General features: G+C 37.4%; 1 protein-coding gene across 1 annotated transcript in view; it reads left to right on the top strand.

The window, feature by feature from the left end:
* The first annotated feature begins 37 nt into the window (after window positions 1-37).
* Window positions 38-17,020, top strand: part of STK31 (serine/threonine kinase 31) — a 40,982-nt gene continuing 23,999 nt past the window's right edge. The window contains exons 1-9 of the mRNA XM_026103704.2: window positions 38-80; window positions 175-227; window positions 1,749-1,847; window positions 2,848-2,922; window positions 3,588-3,746; window positions 5,519-5,871; window positions 7,884-8,073; window positions 10,062-10,177; window positions 11,143-11,302. Coding sequence (XP_025959489.2) covers window positions 53-80; window positions 175-227; window positions 1,749-1,847; window positions 2,848-2,922; window positions 3,588-3,746; window positions 5,519-5,871; window positions 7,884-8,073; window positions 10,062-10,177; window positions 11,143-11,302 — 1,233 coding nt within the window. The 5' untranslated portion in view covers window positions 38-52. The remainder of the gene's footprint in view (window positions 81-174; window positions 228-1,748; window positions 1,848-2,847; window positions 2,923-3,587; window positions 3,747-5,518; window positions 5,872-7,883; window positions 8,074-10,061; window positions 10,178-11,142; window positions 11,303-17,020) is intronic.

Raw genomic sequence — 17,020 nt, 5'->3', positions numbered from 1 at the left:
ATTTTAACTTCTGTTTAACAATAGATATCTTGTAACATTTCAGAATCTTGTCATGGATGGAGACACAGAATACAACAAAGGTAATGCAAGTTTATGTATTTCTTTTTTTCTTTTTTTAGATGTCACATTTGAGAGTAACTTAAATATCTCTCTCCCCCCCCTTCCCCCATCAAGTCGAAGATGTTGTCGGCTGCCATGTTGAAGATGCTGTAACATTTTGGGCACAGGTGAATTCAGAAAAGTACTTATTTTAAATAAGGTGTCTAATCTTATCTCACCCCCCAGTGGCAGGTTTCTGTATAAGTGAGAATGGTACTATTTGAATATTTTTTTAAAAAAATTAGATCTCAGAGAAGAACATACTGTAATATGAACTTGAACTTTTGAATCCATGTAGGTCTCAAGGATTTTTTCTGACCCCTTTAAACTGGGATCAGATAGTGTTTTCTGAAATGGTAAAGAGACCTGTTCATCATCCATCTGTCCATTTGGATTATAGCTGGGATTTCTTGGATATTCAGCTGGCCCTATGCAAAAAGGAAAAGGGGAAAAGAAAAGGATTAAAATAATTGCTGGCATCTGGAGTCCTGTTCAGGATGGACCTCTGACTGTCTGTAACAGCTGAGCCTTTTGGGCAGTTTCAGCCAAGCTTGAGATGGCTCAAAGGTACTAGGTCCCTTGAGGTTTTGTGTAAATTGGCAGCAGGATATTTGTGGGGGGAGAAGAAGGACAGGGATTAAAAAAGACTTAGTTACTTTTATTAATGTGAGGGATGGGCAGGGAGAGGAAGTAAGGGGAAGATCCAGGATGAGTCCATATGCTTACCTTTTCTGTTCAGTCTACTGGCTAATAGGTGTGTATGTGTTAGTCAACACCTGTGTTGCTTTGAACCAGTCACAGTAGATGGTACCTCTTTCCCTGTTGCTGATAAGAAGTGGGAGATGGACCAAGCTTTGTTGGTTCTGTTTATAGAACAACTTGTTCTTTCTTTTTTTTTAAAAAAAAAAAAAACCCAAACCAACAAAAAAAAAATGTGGAGGGGTTAGATCTATTGCTAATAATGTCTCCTCCTGCAGTTTTTTACCTGGGGACTCTGTGGGAAAAGTTAGTGTTTTACTTAATATTGTAAGGTATGAAAGTTAGGAGTGTATTTCTGAGAAGAACAAAATTGTTGGTTACACTAGTGTTTTCTTTCCTGCTCCAAGCTCTGGATGCTTTGCTTTGAATTACAAGTAGAATAACATCTAATAAATGTCATGTTATTGGAACTGACCCAGTCTTGCAACGGTTTAGATATCAAGTTGTAATTGAAAAGGATTTGTTTCTTTCAACTAAACCAAAACACAAGTCTTTCAAGTAAGGAGAATGGAAGTATGCCAGAGCTGTTCTCTTCTCATATTAAGAAGAGAAAGAAAAAGAACACCAAATACATACTTATTAATCCGTCCTCACAAACTTTAGTAAGATCTGCATACTTTTCACAGCCTGGTAATTTAATTTAAAAATACTCTTTGCCAACTATTTCTCCAGGGTACTTTATCTGCCCCGATCTCTTTTTTTTAATTTTTGAAAGAAAATGAGAACGGGCTTATAAATGCAACTAAAATTGTGATGATAGAAAGCTTAGGGTGGGGCATTGCTTGTCTGAACAGCAGTGTAAGTGTTTAGATTTAATTTTTGGCTGTGAAAAGCCATCAAGCAACTATTAAAAGTGACAGTTAATAACTCTTACCTCTCTCCACACTTAGAATATCGGTAGATGTAATGACCTCTTGAAATTAAGTTGTGCGCTGGCTGATGTTTGTCCTCGGGCTAATGCAATTTTTGGCAAGCCTGATTTTAGTAAGGTAAGTAGGCTGTGTATATTTGGAGTTTGTTTTTCACCTGCATGTAAAAGCTTTTACTTTGTGCAACCATTTTTCTTAGTTTTTTTTCTTGGTCTTTGATTAAACTGTGGGTTTTATTCTCTCAAAGACTCTCTGAAAACTCCTGGCTCTCTTTTTTTCCTTTTTTTTTCCTTTTTTTTTTCTTTTCTTTTTTTTTTTTGCTGATTTTGTCAGCAAGTTCAAATCTTTCTGCACTTCAGACTTAATTGAATTAAATTATGCACACTCAGGAAATGCTACAAGAAAGCTTATGTACAGAATGCTGAATTCTTTCTTTTTATCCAGTGTCCATTATGGGTTATCTTTATCAAGACAGCAACACTCTTTCTGTCAGGTTATTCTTTTCTCCGTTCTTTTCTAAAAGTGTAGAAGATCTTATGAAAACTTGTATTGTTTAGTATGCTGGGTAAAATATTCTTAAGGATAACAAGTACATATTTAATAGCAGTTCTGTGATAAGGTAAGCATGCAAAGTGATAGCAACTTTTTGTGTGTGTGAACTACTGATGGCTTATTGTAAAGTGAGATTTACATTAGACACCTTGTTTTTGAACTGTAAGTGTGTGCAGGCATGTCACCTATGTTTTTCTTGAAAAAGAAAAACATTCTAGGTTTGCTGTTTGTGGCATGACTGGCCTCTTCCTTTGTTGAGTTTATGAAGCTGTTGGTGTCAAAATGTTGTAGCACCACATATGTAGGAAAATACATATGAATCTGCCATTGATCTGCAAAATTTTCTTCAATATCCTTTCTGGTGTAGAGTTTTTAGCATATGCGAGATGCTTTAAAAATGCCATTACTAGAGATAGGATATTAAAAGCATTACTTTGTTTTGATACTGCTGTTGTGGTAATTAGAGAAGACTGTGAAAATAAGATTTGTAATGTATTATGAATATTATTTTGAACTGTGCTTATCTTTTCAGAATGCTACTCCATTTTTTTCTTTTCCTGATTTACAGATATATGGTGGGTGTTTTTCTGAAGATGGATGTTGGTACAGATGTACAGTACAGCAAGTGATCAATGATGAAAAGGCAGGAAATATGTTTTCGTGTAGTCTTTAGTCCTATATCACCTCTACATGCAGGAGGATAGAAAAAAATGCAACTCCTCCCTCTGTTTTTGAAACTCGCTGTCTAAATACATTTGGAATCAGTGAATATGCATATGTGGCACAAATTTAAGTGACCTGTTGTTTTGAAAGCTACTAAGACTGGCACACACAGCATTTCAGAAGTATATCATGTTTTATCTCTTGAAAAAAAGATATACAATATACAGTTAATGTTGTTGTTAAGCAGTGTAATTTAATTTCAAAACTTATGTGAACTGAAAATGACAGACTTCACGTGTGGGTGGTAAAATATACTGACATGTTAGTGCTGATGGCTTCTGAAAGGATTCTGTGGTCAGGTGGCTGACAGAAAAGGCTAGTAATTCCAGTTTACATGGTCACTTCTTACTGTGTTTTGTATCCCTTTTGAAGAGAGGCCTATATATTGATTATAATCGTAACCTGTGAAAGTCTGTTTCGTCACTGAAAAAGTTCTGTTGTTATATTTTTAGACAGATGCAAATTCGAGTTTTCTCTAACTCAGTTACTTCATCTGAAGGGTGTTCCAGATAGTGCCTTTAAGGTAGTACTGCAACATGCATGTATTTTTTAAATGCTTATATTTATTTTATATTGTTGTTGCAGTGTCAGGTATTGTACATTGATTATGGAAATTCTGAGATTCTAAACAGATCAGAAATAGTTGAAATTCCAGCAAATTTGCAATGTCCGAGTGTTGCCAAGAAGTACAAACTCTGGGGACTGCAGATACCAACTGATCAAAACTTAAACATGTTTGACCAGGTGAGTTACAGATCTTGAAGGATTAAGGTGATAAAATGTGCAACAGATGATGCCATGTATCAGCATAGTGTTACTGAAGATTCTTGTAGGAGCCGGATGTTCAACTGTGAAGGCGAGACATGCTGGGAGATACTGTCTGATCTCTTGCCCTTAATGTCCTCTAGAAACTGAAATGGTTTTGTCACAAATCACTTCAGGTTGTGCCAGGGAGGTGATTTTAGAGTACATTCTTGCAGTCTTTGGAGTCTCAGGTTTATTTCTGACTGCTGCAAGTTCTTTCTGACACTGTACCTCTGTTTATTTCCCTTTGGGGAGAAAAATACCTCCTTAGGTTACAGAAGTTATGATAAATCCACTAACAGATGTGAGCTGCTCAAAGGCTATGTGCCAAGTACCATACAAAATTTTTGGGTTGGTAGAAAGAATGGTTGCAACATTTTCATCCCTTGTCAGTAACAAGTGTATGTGGCTCGAGAGTTGATATCAATGTGACTGATGAAAGCGCAGAGCCTTTCTGAGTGGCGTTGGTGACCAGGGTGCTCTTTTGGTCCCCTTTCACTAGCGGTGGTCATCTTTTCCTGGACACCGCTCACTTTACAGTCTTTACTGTGTGGTTCATCTGGCCTGATACTGGTACTGCCCCTGCTTCACCAGCTGGTCACTTGAGATCGGCAGTTACCAGAGGAGGAGATGTGGCCACAGGAAGGGGCGGTCATACCTGGCCTTTCGGATCCCTGTGCTATTCAAAGAGAATCTACGACTCCTTTGCATGGTCTCTTTCTTATGGTCCGGTTAACATTGCTAATGCAATTAGGTGAAAATGGGTTTTCAGTTCGGTGTTTTGTGTGTGTAGTTTTTTCTTTTCCTGCCAGTTCTTATTGCTTCAGGTGAAACTTTATTTGCTAGCTCCGCTTTGTCTAAAACTGTGCCCATTTCCTGCCCTGCCCCCTGCCCCTTCTTAATTTTCTGCAAAAACAGCATGTTTGCAGAAATGTTTGAATGAAAAGGGGGGAGGGGGAGAAACCTATTAGTAAAAGCTATCTTTCTCCACGATGTCTTTTGAAGGTCTGGTGTGCATTCCTCAGTCTTTCAAGCCTGTCTTTCGTTGATACTACTAATGAAACTGAGAGCTTCAATTCTGGCACTCTTGTGATTTCTGAATGAGTGATTTGAGTTTGGACACGACAGCTGTACATAATAGTTCCTTTGTATTTATGTTCTATTTCAACTTCTGAACAATTTTAAATTAGCTTTGGGCTCTTTCAGCTTTATTTAAATGGAAGATGTATAGTGTAATGCGCACTGCGTCCATCTTGTTCTTTCACTTAAAAATGTCTTGCTTAAAATTGGAGCCTGATAAAGGCTGTTAATGTATTAATTACAATAATTTTCATATTATTTTGTATAATACTATTAAATAATTGGTCTAGATCCTAAAAAAAGACTTAAGATAACCAGGTTGCCAACTTCCATTGAGAATTGGTGGAATTTTGGGCTTTTGCTTGTTGATGATACTGAACTCTTGAATATTGAACAGTGAGGGAGAGCTATTGGTGCTGATGTCCAGTCTGACATTGACAGAGATTAGATCAGGTACAGCTGTAGCTGTACAGGTGCAGCATTGATTCAGAATAAATGTGTTAAACGTAAGAAGCTTTACCTGTGCAGCCCTTTGGATCCCCTCCCCCCCCCCCCTCCCCCCGCCCGGAAGGTGGTTGATTTCAATTATTCACAGTGGCTAATGCATAACTTAAGTATATTTTATTTTACAGGGGAAGAAGTTCTTGGACAGCCTGGTTTTTGAAAAAGAAATAAAAATACGACACAAAGCCAAGCATGAGGATGGTACCATCGTTGTCCAGGCAGAATATGAAAAAACAGATATTGGAGAAGAGGTAGCTAAGACAGGGTTTGCTGAAAAATGCAGATCTGCAGTAAACACTAAAAATGGGGAAGAGAAAAAAGCAGATCTTATGCAAAACCAACCTTGGAGTGTAAAAGTTCCAGTTCCTCTGTGGATGAACAGACCCAATCGTTCACTCAGCAGACCAAGAGGACGCTTTGAGCATGTAGTTGCCAGTGCAAGGAATGAGAATTTTACTGGAAGCCATATGTTTGTCACAAAGTAAGGCAATGGGATATCGTAAGTAAGTTTGTGTGTGTGGACTAATTAGTGTTGCTGCTGGGGTTTGGGTATGTGAGAAGATTGAGGGGGAAGTAAACATCTAAAATACAAAGTTCAGTTTCTTTCATTCCGGTATCATATAGTAGTGTACTCAGTGGAAGGAGGGCATGCATGCTTCTGTGTGTGTATGGTGTGGTGATGGGAATTAAGACATCAATCTGTAGAAAACCAGTTCAATAGTTTTGTTGCTCATTAAGTAGACTGTTCTTCCTCACTTGTTTTCCAGAGACATACTCTTATATATCTTAATAGATTTTGAGAAGGAAAGAAGGGATAATGACTATTAGGCAGAGGAGAAGATACAATAAAGCTTACTTAAAGGTGAAGGTTGCAGGACATCAGGCCTCCAAAAGATTTTTGCAGTGGTAGATGGCAGTGTTTGTTTAAACCTCTGTGTAATTTCTGCAAGCTTGTTCTTGAGACTTTATGCAGCTAGCCCCTGTTTATTTGTCTGTATTAAAAACTCAGTGGACACAAATGTGGAACATAGAAGTGCACTCACCTAGCAGGACAAACATATTTTGGTTATTTATTTGTGTAGGAGTGTAACAGTATGTGCTTATAAGAAATAAAGTCAGCAGTCACAGTTAGATGTAAGCTTTAGAGGGTAATGTTGTCTCTGCAACTTATAATTACATTGAAAGAGGTGGTGGTAAGTTAGCAGTTAGAGTTGTTGTCAGAAATCTTTAAAAAGAGATTTGTCCTACAGTTGCTAGGATTGTCATGGCAACAGGCTGCTGAGAAAAATGTTTGTGGGTGGGAAAGATGGTGCTTGGCATTCAGTGAATTGAGATAGTGTAAAAAGTAATGTTCTTTAAAAAAAAAAAACAAACAAAAAAACCCCAAAACTTATTTAGAATTTGCCAATGTTCCATAATTTGAACTTCTTGAACATTATAATAAAACTTGAATGTGCACCTTTCCACATACTGGAATGTCTTTCAGATTTGTGTTACAACTAGATCAGTTAGGCAAGTCTATGCTCTTAATGAATAACTGACATGAAATAAGATGCCTTTTTTTTTTTTTTTTTTTTTTTTTTTTTAAAAAAGCCTAAATTTATAGTAAAATGTCTCATGCTGAGTTATTTTGAATCTGGCCTCTTTTCTGAATTTTGGAGATGCTCTGAATCTGATTTAAAGAAGAAAAATCCTTTTTCTTTGTTTCGCTCGGTGTTGTGACTGCATTGTACACCAAGGTATCCTGACTGCCTGCGTGGCTGTCAGCCAGCAGATCCTCCGTTCCATTTGTGCGTTCTAGTATCCTTTAACTTTTTACATATCACAGCACTTCTTATGATGGGAGGCCTGTGAAGGGAACTGGGAAACAAAGAAACTATGGTATACCTGAAGCCGTGCAGCTGAGGGTGAAGTTGAAGTGGGGTCTAGTGAAACACTGAATGGTATGCTGTGACAAACTGCTTCACATTGCTGTGCTTAGTTATTAAAAAAACAAAAAACCCTCCCTCTCTCTAATTTGTAGATCCTAAACCCTAGTTTTAAGTGTTCTGGCCTATTTAGTAGGTAGAATTACAGTGAACCTTGATTTTTCTGGGGCTGCAATGTGGTATAGTAAGATGTTTTTTGGATAGGAAATTAACTTGATTTAAAATGAAAGTGCAAACATATAAAGGGTTAACTTAATTTCAAGTCTCTCTCTGTCTCTCTCTCTCTCTCTCTCTCTGTCTCTCTCTCTGTCTCTGTCTTTTTTTTTCTTAATGTTTTTTCTGTTCTTTCCCAGTGTTGTGTATCAGTTTTTTGTGTTACTCCAGATACTCCTCAGCTCCAGTTGTGTGGAGTGGACAGGGATACAAATTCTGAAGAAGTAAAGCATGATTGTGTAGATGCTCGTATACTATTTTTGATGTGGGGATCTGTAATCATTGTTCAAATTACTGTAGTATGAAAGATTGCACTTCTTTAGATTAATTCTTCTTAATTCTTTTTTAAAAGAGAAAAAATGCTAGTTTCTGGTTCAGTGTTAGACAGCAGTTTGGAAAAAATAAGACAAGATCAGAAGCTGGTTGAAGAAAATGAAAAGCTTAAGGTGGAGAAAGAACTTCTCAGAAAGGACAATGAAAGTCTCCTACAGATGCAGAAGGAGCTAGAACTGAAGGTTGAGCAGCTGAAACATGAACTTCAGGTATATGGAAGTGCATATGAAAAAAAGGGGTGGGGGAGGAAAAGCATTTGAAAATGCTTTTGTCTTGTTGTTTCATTGTACTGCAGCTCAAGGCTGTACATTGTGCCGTTTGGAATACGGCAGAACTGAACCAGTGGAGTGAAGACTTGACTTCCTCTAGTGCAGGGAGATGCTCTTAGTGTGTGACTTCGTGACACTGCCCTGTTGATGCAGTTGCTTGTTTGGAGCTAGCTGTTCAGTGTGAACTCAGAGTTTTACGCTGGGTGATTAAAAACATTCTTTGTGTATAAGGATGTAGTCCTCATCTTTTTTTCCAGCTTAGCGGCTAAAACAACTTTCTGTCTATTGGGCTGAAAATTATTAAGCATTTAACAAGCTGTCGAATTGTAGAACTAGATGAAAATTATCTGGTTTCGTAGTTCTTGCTTAATAAAAAAAGATGCAGATATCAGATGCGTATCATGCTTTACAGGGGAAGCTTTTAGCACAAGCTAATAAGCACCGTACTTAGTAAATAGGCTTAAAAATGCCTTATATGGTTTTTAGTTCGATAAATGACATTAATAAGAAGAGATTGTTTTGCAAGGGTGTTAGGCTCTTACTGATTTGAGGAAAAAAGTTGTGTGAGCTCTTGCATCTCTACTGTTAAGAAAGGAAAACCTGCCATTGTGTAAATCTGTTCGACACCCCAAAAACTGAACTTGCACATGGCTGTTTCCTCCTCCTTTCTTACTGGAATAAAACTATTCATAACAAGCTTTGCTACTTAGTTGCCTCTACTTAAGAAAACAGTTGTGTTTCTGCACATGCTAACCTGTCATTGTATAGATCAGCTGAAGATACTGTGTTTGTGCACTTCTGTGCAAGCTAAAGTAACTTTAACAAGCAACAAAATTTGTCTGCAGCTAAGAACATCTATTGAATGCAAGGAATTCTTAAAGCATTTCTTGTCTGTTTTTTCTTTTTTCTCAAAAGACTGTCTCCTAAAAAGTTTAATGATACATATATATTTTTTTATGTTGACTGCAAGTAAACTACTTTAGAAGAAAAGGCTATGGATATTATTTTAAGTATGAAAGTCTTTTCTCCCATGATTGCACACAGAGTGAAGTGTTTTTTAGCAGGGAGTGATGTGTTTTAGAAGTGTGATGTGCTTTTTCACTCTGAGGAGTATTTCCAAAAGAAAAAAAAAACCTGCAGTCATGAGACTTTGGATGCAAAATTATTGTAAAACAAAAAACTGCTTAAGTCCTTTTATGTGTGGGTATGTTTTGGTGTTTGTTTATTTACTTATTTAAAATATGGTAAGTCTGGAAGGCTAATAAAATCCAAGGATTGTGTTTTTTTTTTTTTTTTTTTTTTCCCCATCACCTAAAGTGATCCTTTTACAAAAGCATCTCTGTGGTATGTGAGCAAGTGCTTTTAACTTTAGGTTGCACCTGGAGGAATACAGTCTTATGTGTGGGGTTTTTTTGTTTGTTTTTGTTTTTTCCGTGTGTCTTGAGAAAATTCCTTGTGAGAAGGTAAGACTGGTTATTAATACAGCAAGAATTCTAGCTGCACCACTTTGAGATGTAGTGGTTATGAGAGCAAGGAGGTTAATGAGATCCTGGACTTCATTTTCCTGTATCAATAAGTGGGAATTTCTCAATGAGGAAAGAAAAAAAAAAATCTATTTTCTGAAAACTTGTGAGCAATTAGGGGTGTAATGATCAAAATACAAAAGTGTTACTCTCCTGAACATACTGAAGTAAGAGGAAAGAAATGAAGCATTAACCTTTAAAAAGCTGTTTAGAAAAAAATGATTGTCATTGTTCTGCATATGTTTCTGGGTGTTTTGTTGGTGACTCAAAGATGGTCTTTTTTTAATCTCCTAGTTTTTGAAAGTTTAAATTATGGTCTGTGTGTTAGTAACCCTGGCTGCCTGTTGATCCTTCTTCATATTTTTCTTTACTGAAACCTTCCTCCAAAATTGAAAAATAATTCAGGAAGAGAAGGAAGCATCTAGAGAAACTGCTGAACGTTTTGAGGAAACCTTAAGAAAATACGTGGGAACAAAAATGAGAAGTTTGGTTGCTAATGTGAAGGTACTGAAAGAAATTAGGTATGTGCAAACATATATATTACTATTTTAGAAACAACCAGAGAAAAAAGTGTATATATATAATTAGTCTGTTTATCTCTTGAAACCATTGCATGCTTTTTGTTTCCCGTTTACTTTTTAAGGAAAAAATACAACATTATTTTATTCTGCTGTTTTCTTTTTTCAATATGTATACAGAGTTTGACTGTTTCCTAAAACCATGGCTGAAAGTTGAGTTTTCTGTCACATTGGGATTTGCATTGCCTGCTTCTGAATGTTCATCAGATGACTCCTTAATTCACTACTTCTGCTTCTTTCCTGCAGCTGTTGTGAGAAGAGCTTTCAGTTCCAGCTTCAAGGAAGATACTTATTAATTAAATGCAGCTAGTCTTTAAAAGTAGCTGGGCAGTCAGAGTCCCTTTGGTACCTAGATTGCTGTGAAAGGTGTATCTCATTTGCTAGCCCAAACTGCCCATCAGTTTTAAAAGAAGGGGCAAAACTGCAGTGGGGAGAAGACTTGGAATAGAAATGATCATTGACTCTTTTAAGAGGGAGTATCTCTTTTCTGGTATAGATGAGTGCTTTTTCCAAAAGGTGATTGTATTAAGGTGTATACGTCTGCAGGAGACCAAAAAAAAAACAACCCAAAACAAACAAACAAACCCCCTCCAAAACACCTGTGGAAATGAGACAAGGGGAAAACTAAGAGCAAGAGAGACAATGTGCCTATACAGTCTCGTCAGTACTGAGGTATAATGAATGTATTCATGTTGCTTCCTTCTTTCTGCTCTAAAAGGGATTTTACAGAGCTGAATGAGGTAAATTGCTGCTACTACCTCTTGAAAGAAACTAGATTATTAACGTGGCAGGTGCTGTCTTAAAATAGTTATGTACGATGGGTCTGAATAGCATTGACTTAAAATATTTGAGTTCTGGAAAAAAAAAACATTTTCCAGGTCAGATGTTGTTTCCTCCTTACCCCATAGGCACACAAATAAGAATACTCGTTTTGGGGAAGACCTCTCACAAGCTATAGAAGTGGTTACAGAAGGATGTCTCACTGTTCCGTGTTCCTTGGAAAAACTGCAGAAGACTTGGGTGGAATATGACTTGGCTCAAGAGATGATTCAGTTGTGCAAAAATGTGGTAGGTTGGAATTACTTTTGCATCAAGAGCTATAATTTAACAGCTATTGACAGTATTTTAGTCTTGTAAGTGTAGCTGGATATCATGAGCACAGAATGGAAAAATCTGCCCTTTGTTAGGTAATATTGGAGGCTTTGCTGTATTTGCCAGCAACTGGTACGTTAATGGAGTGTTAGCCTACAGTTAACTGTAGGCTTTTTTGATGCCTTTGATTTTAAAATGATATGGACATCAGAATGTAGTAGCTAAGGAGTTACTGTGCTGTAATAGTTAGAAAACACTTCAGCTGTGCATCTGCAGCATCTGTCCTGAAAACCTTTTTAAAGCAGCATGCTGGTACTTGGTATATGCCCCTTGCCTATGGGGAGGGCAGTATGTAATTTGGGAGTTCTGTAGGAAGATGGGCTTGTACAGGGGAAAGCTGCCATCTAGCGTAACTTTTGTGCAACAACCGATCTGAAAAAGCCTGCCTGGGTACTGAGAAAAGTGATGGTTATATACTGCACCTTCCAGGTACCTGCTTTTGAGAGTAGGAAGGTTTCCTGGTCTGACAGGCGTTGTGGTAAGGCAGAGAAGAGAAAGTAGTTGTGATCTGGGAAGAAGATAGCAAATGGTATGAAATTTTTAAGTAATAACCTAAAACATTTTAAATGTGTTTGCTTAAGGAGTATTGCTGTATTACGCTGATTTGTTTGTGAAATGGAGTAGAAAATGAGCAATGAAAAGAACCATAGAGAGAAGTAATAAAAACATCTATAGTGTGGCATATGTTTGGTTGTTGTAAGTGACTAAGAATTCTTTTATGTACTAAAACCTAAGTCAAACGTTTAAACATGAAGACATTAAGATAATACTGTTAACAAACATACGACATTTTGGTGTTGTCTTGTGTGGGGAAGTAACATATAGGAAGAGAATGGCAAGGTTGTGAGGTATGCAGGAACCCGGTGTGGTACGCTGCAGCAGGGAGTAGGCAGCAGAGCGTGTTTGCAGGGCCTGGGTTAGGCTTAAGGATTTATTTAAACAAACTTTCCTTGGGTGAATTCCTGATCCCACATGAAATAGTCGCGGTTGGAATCTTTTAGAGATTACATGGGATAATCGAGCTTAAGCAGATTTGTAAGCCTTGGTGAGCATCAGTGGACAAATAAAGCAAAGATCTACTTCCAGGGGCAAAACTTGAGCTTCAGCCATCTTAAAACTCATTTTCATGCTTAATCCAGTTTTGCTCTGACTCATTTAGATTGGGGGCGGGGAGAGGGGAAGAAAAATCTTAATCTGGACAAGAATTAGGACAGATGCAGTGACATGACTGGGGAGTCTCAGTGCATTTATTCAGTGGGGGAGAATTCCTCTGGTGTCACTCAGGTGTCACTCTTTTTATGCCAGTTTTTTGGGCGGGGGGAGGCGAGGGGGACAGATGGATGGGGAGTGTGTCAGACCTAGCAAGCAGCATTCTTCCATGAGGAACACTATGAAAAGAGTTTTCATTCTTAGTGTGAGGATTTTCTGATGGACTGACTTGTTGGAATACATTAGGCGTAATGTTGCTGTTGCCATTCCTTGTTGTTATGAATTGCTAACAGTAAAGTCATGTCTGCATGAGTGCAATGCACTTGTTAAAAGTAGCTGAAATAGTATTGAAATGAGATTGTGGTGTTGTGCTGCCTTTGGTAGCTCAACATGTGTTTGTGTAGCCCTGCGTTTTGTGTTAGTGAGGTGTGGCCTCACATATGGTCTGAAAACTAAGTTTTATTTAGAGATTAACAGCAGCCCCTTCTCCTCTCTCTATTCTGTCACTGTTGTTGCATAGGATCTTGCTGAGGTGTAAAGGGATGGTGGTGTGAAATCTTATGTTTGTTCAAGAGCATGCCATCACTTTTCAAAATTCCTGCTCTTTGAAGAGAGCAAGATGTCATGGTAATGTCACAAGTATTTTAAACAGTAAAAAAATAGAGTAGACAGGAGTTCTGTCAGGTGTCAAGTAATCCCCAGAGTACCTGAGAGCAGCAGAGGGAGTAAGTGGGGATGTTGTTTAAGCGTAGGGCTGCCTGAAGAATTAATTTAATTTTCAAGATGAAGTAGTAGCAGCTGGAAGCAGGATATTTTGTGGTGCTTGTAGAATCTGTCTCAAACACTCTGAAATCTTTGGGAGGTGAAGTGTATAGAATTGGAGTTTTAGTGTGGTGCTAGAGCTGCTGTAATTAACCTGAGCTAAGATGGACTTTGTATGAAAAAGATTATCCTATTTTTAATAGGCAGTGTGGTGACACAACTTTTTTTTTCTCTCTTCCTGAGGATCTCTTTGATCTTGAAAAATAGTTTTCAAGTGCTGCAATATGCCCCAGAACCTTGGCTACCATGTTTTCAAATAAATAAAATGTTTGAGGCACACAATAAAATGCTGGGCTTGCTTTTCTTCTTGTCATCCCTATTTGGATTGTGTTGATTGTAGATACATTAACAAATCTTTTTGGTAGTGCAGCTGAATGTATTGGAGTTACTGACTTTATTTCCTATTCAGTTAAAATGGGGTACATATGAATCTAGTGTACAAGAAACCCAGTGTACTCAAATAGATAGATGAAACTGTAACAGACTGTTTTAACTGTTTGCTTTATCTGTCAACCTAGCTGTCAGAATTGGTTTTACCGAGTAATGTGATCTTCCTTTAACTTTCCTAGAGTGTTGATGCCTTCTGTCACTGTCACAAGTCTCACTTGTTTGTAAGTTCTTGGGAGTGAACATCTTGTCTTGCTCTGGGAGAAACTTAGCACACCTTGATGTCACAGGTGTGAGTAAACCCGATAAAGTTGGAGTGCAGAGTAAATGGTGTTATTTTACAGAATCACAGAATGGTTGAGGTTGGAAGGGACTTCTGGAAATCATCTAGTCCAATTCTCCTGCTCAGTTTTCTGTCTGAGCTTCCATAGTTGGTTTGGGTTGTTTTAACTGGATATCTCCTGGTTTTTGTGCATCTACTCTGAAACTTTTTTCTTTTTATCCTGACTTTATAACTCCCAAAATAGGAAGATGGTTGAATGGAGCATTTGTTCTTAGATAGAATATTTTAGATAATTAAATAGATTAAAATAATAGATGTCTTGGTAGCATAAGAAGATAATCAGTGAACTGAGGCAGTACTAGGACATAGTTTACATTATTTTAAAAAAGAAAGAGATGGTTTTTCTAGAGTAGAACTGCTTAAAATATATTCCAGATTAATCAAATTCTGATTAAAATTCTGTCCCAAATAGGAAGGATTGTGTTATTGCTCACCAGACCAGCTGTCCTATGAAACTTTATTGAGAGGATGGCAGCTTTATAGGTTTTAAAAAACAAACAAAACAAACAAACAGAAAACAAACAAAACAAAAAAACCCACCCAGGGATAATTAGAAGTTTCCCTGATTGCAATGTAGGCAGATACTCATAACAATAAGGTGCAATACAAATAATTACAGATGCTGTATATGGTGTTTTATGGATAAGTTTGGTCGATTTTAGGATTTAGATTTAAAAACGGGTTCAAGATTGACATTGTGAGAGACTGTAGTATGTGTACATTCAGCATTTTTGGGGAAGGATGAAAAAGTAATCACACCAATGTTTAAGAAAGGAACTATTCAGTACCCTAATTTAAAATAAAAAAGGGAGGGAAGGAGGAAGTAGAGGCATTTAATGAGGGTGCTTATTCTAGAGCTAGTTTTAACTATTTTGTATACTGCATATTGGAATTTGGTAACTCGCATGGAATGGAGCCAAAAATTGGGCTGAAAATGGGTTTGACCTATCCATGCAGGGGATAAATATATTGGTGGCATTCAATACAGTATTTTGTATGCATTTTTCTCTTGCTTGTGGGGTCATTAAATCACACTAAAGTAAGAATACACCTGTGAGATGACTGCATCATACCTACCCTCCTCTTGCACTCTTCCATATGCATGCTGTACTTCTTGGAAACAAGGTGCTAAGCTGGCTTGGCATTCAGGGTGACGCAGTGCAGTGGTTGTGGTGTGTTTGGGGGTTATTTTATTTTGTTTGAGAGAGATGAGATAGACTAGATACAAAATAAAGCTATATTTTATAGGTGTCATTGGAAAAGTCTTTAGCTTGTTTTAAGGAAGGATGATATGCTTAATGAAATTCTGCTGTTTGCTGTTATGATGAGCTTACATCTTTGTATCATAGGCTTTTAAAATACTGTGGATATTATATATTGACAATACAATGTCTGTGTATCTACCTGTTAGATGAGAACTAAGAACATTGTTTGGTGAAGTGTGGATTGCTGAAGGTACCCAGTTAAATGGCAGATGTTCCTGTGGCCACTGAGCCATCTGTTGAATTCTCAATTTGCCATTCAGATTTGTGTAGGCTGTTGAATTTAGCCCTGATGCTTAAATGGGTATTAATTAGAGTTTGGTTGCCTGATTGAACCTTTTACTATGTTAAATTTCTATCGCTCTGGTTTTTGAAGTAATAGTTTGTAAAAATCTATTTTGGAAAGTGTTTTTCATGTCAAAAAATTCTTTCATGTTTTATGCAGCATGTTACAGTGTTCTTTTACAAGCTAGCTCCTGTCTTATGAGGACAAAACAGCAGGAGCTCTATAAAAATCTTGTATATTTTTGGTCACCAGAGATGTCCACCAAGTGCATAAGTGCCTATTAAATCTGATGTTTCTTAGGTATTTTTGTTTACGTTCACCTGACATAGTAGAACTTCATGTGCTGTTTTTTTTGGGGGGGGGGGGTGTTTTTTGGGGGGGGGTGTTTTTTGGGTTTTGTGGGTTTTTTGTTTTTGGGGGGTGTTTTGGGTTTTTTTTTTATGGGGGTTTTTGTTTTTTTGGGGGGGGGTTGTTTTTTTTTGTTTTTCTAAATTATCAAGCCCATTAATGTGCAGCAGAATTGCAGCATCTGTTAAATTGCTGATCTGGGTTTTACATCCCCTTGTATGCTGCAGCTTGGGGTTTTTCTTTTAGTTGCAGTTTATATTTCAGTTTCCAGCCATTGATCTCATTCTGTCCTTTCTGTAGACCCAAAAGGTTTCTAGTCTACCTTACATGGACTTAGTGAATGTCTAAGCTTTCACTGCATAAACTAAATTTAAAAAGTCTCTGGACACATCTGTATATATGCACACAAGCAGAGTTTTCCCCCCCCCCCCCCTTTTTTTTTTTAGTAAGAAATGTTCCTTTGGTTGTGTTGAAAGTTCATTGGCCATACTGGAAGCTGACATTAGTGTCCTAATTAACCTTTCTCTTGTTTCTTCCTGTTCCTGTGTTTCTTTACTAATTGCCTTCTGCACCAGACTTCCTGAGACTTTTATTTTATTTTATTTTTTGGCACTCTTGTGTCAGGACACTGTTATAACCACCTGAGTCATCTCATTTACTTTTTTTATTTTTGGAGATGTGAGCCTTTACAGCAGGTCTGTAAAGCTGTAGTTTAGTTTTTCCTGTTTATATGTATCTTCATACCCCTATTGGTGTGTTGGGTTAAAACACTGTTAAGAGAACACTGAAAACATACTTCTGCATATAGGTTTTAACTTCCTCTACTCAACTTGGGATGTTTAGTTTTGGTGAGTCTGTTATGTAATTTATCAGATGTAAATGTGGGGTTCTTTTCCTGTTAGCAGAATTAATCCTGCCAGACACCCATAGCAAACTTCGTTTTTTGTTTCCAGAAAACTGCCCTTATTTTAGTGATG

The sequence above is a fragment of the Dromaius novaehollandiae genome, chromosome 2, assembly GCF_036370855.1.
Source record: "Dromaius novaehollandiae isolate bDroNov1 chromosome 2, bDroNov1.hap1, whole genome shotgun sequence".
NCBI lineage: Eukaryota > Metazoa > Chordata > Aves > Casuariiformes > Dromaiidae > Dromaius > Dromaius novaehollandiae.
This window is presented reverse-complemented; position numbering and strand designations above follow the sequence as displayed.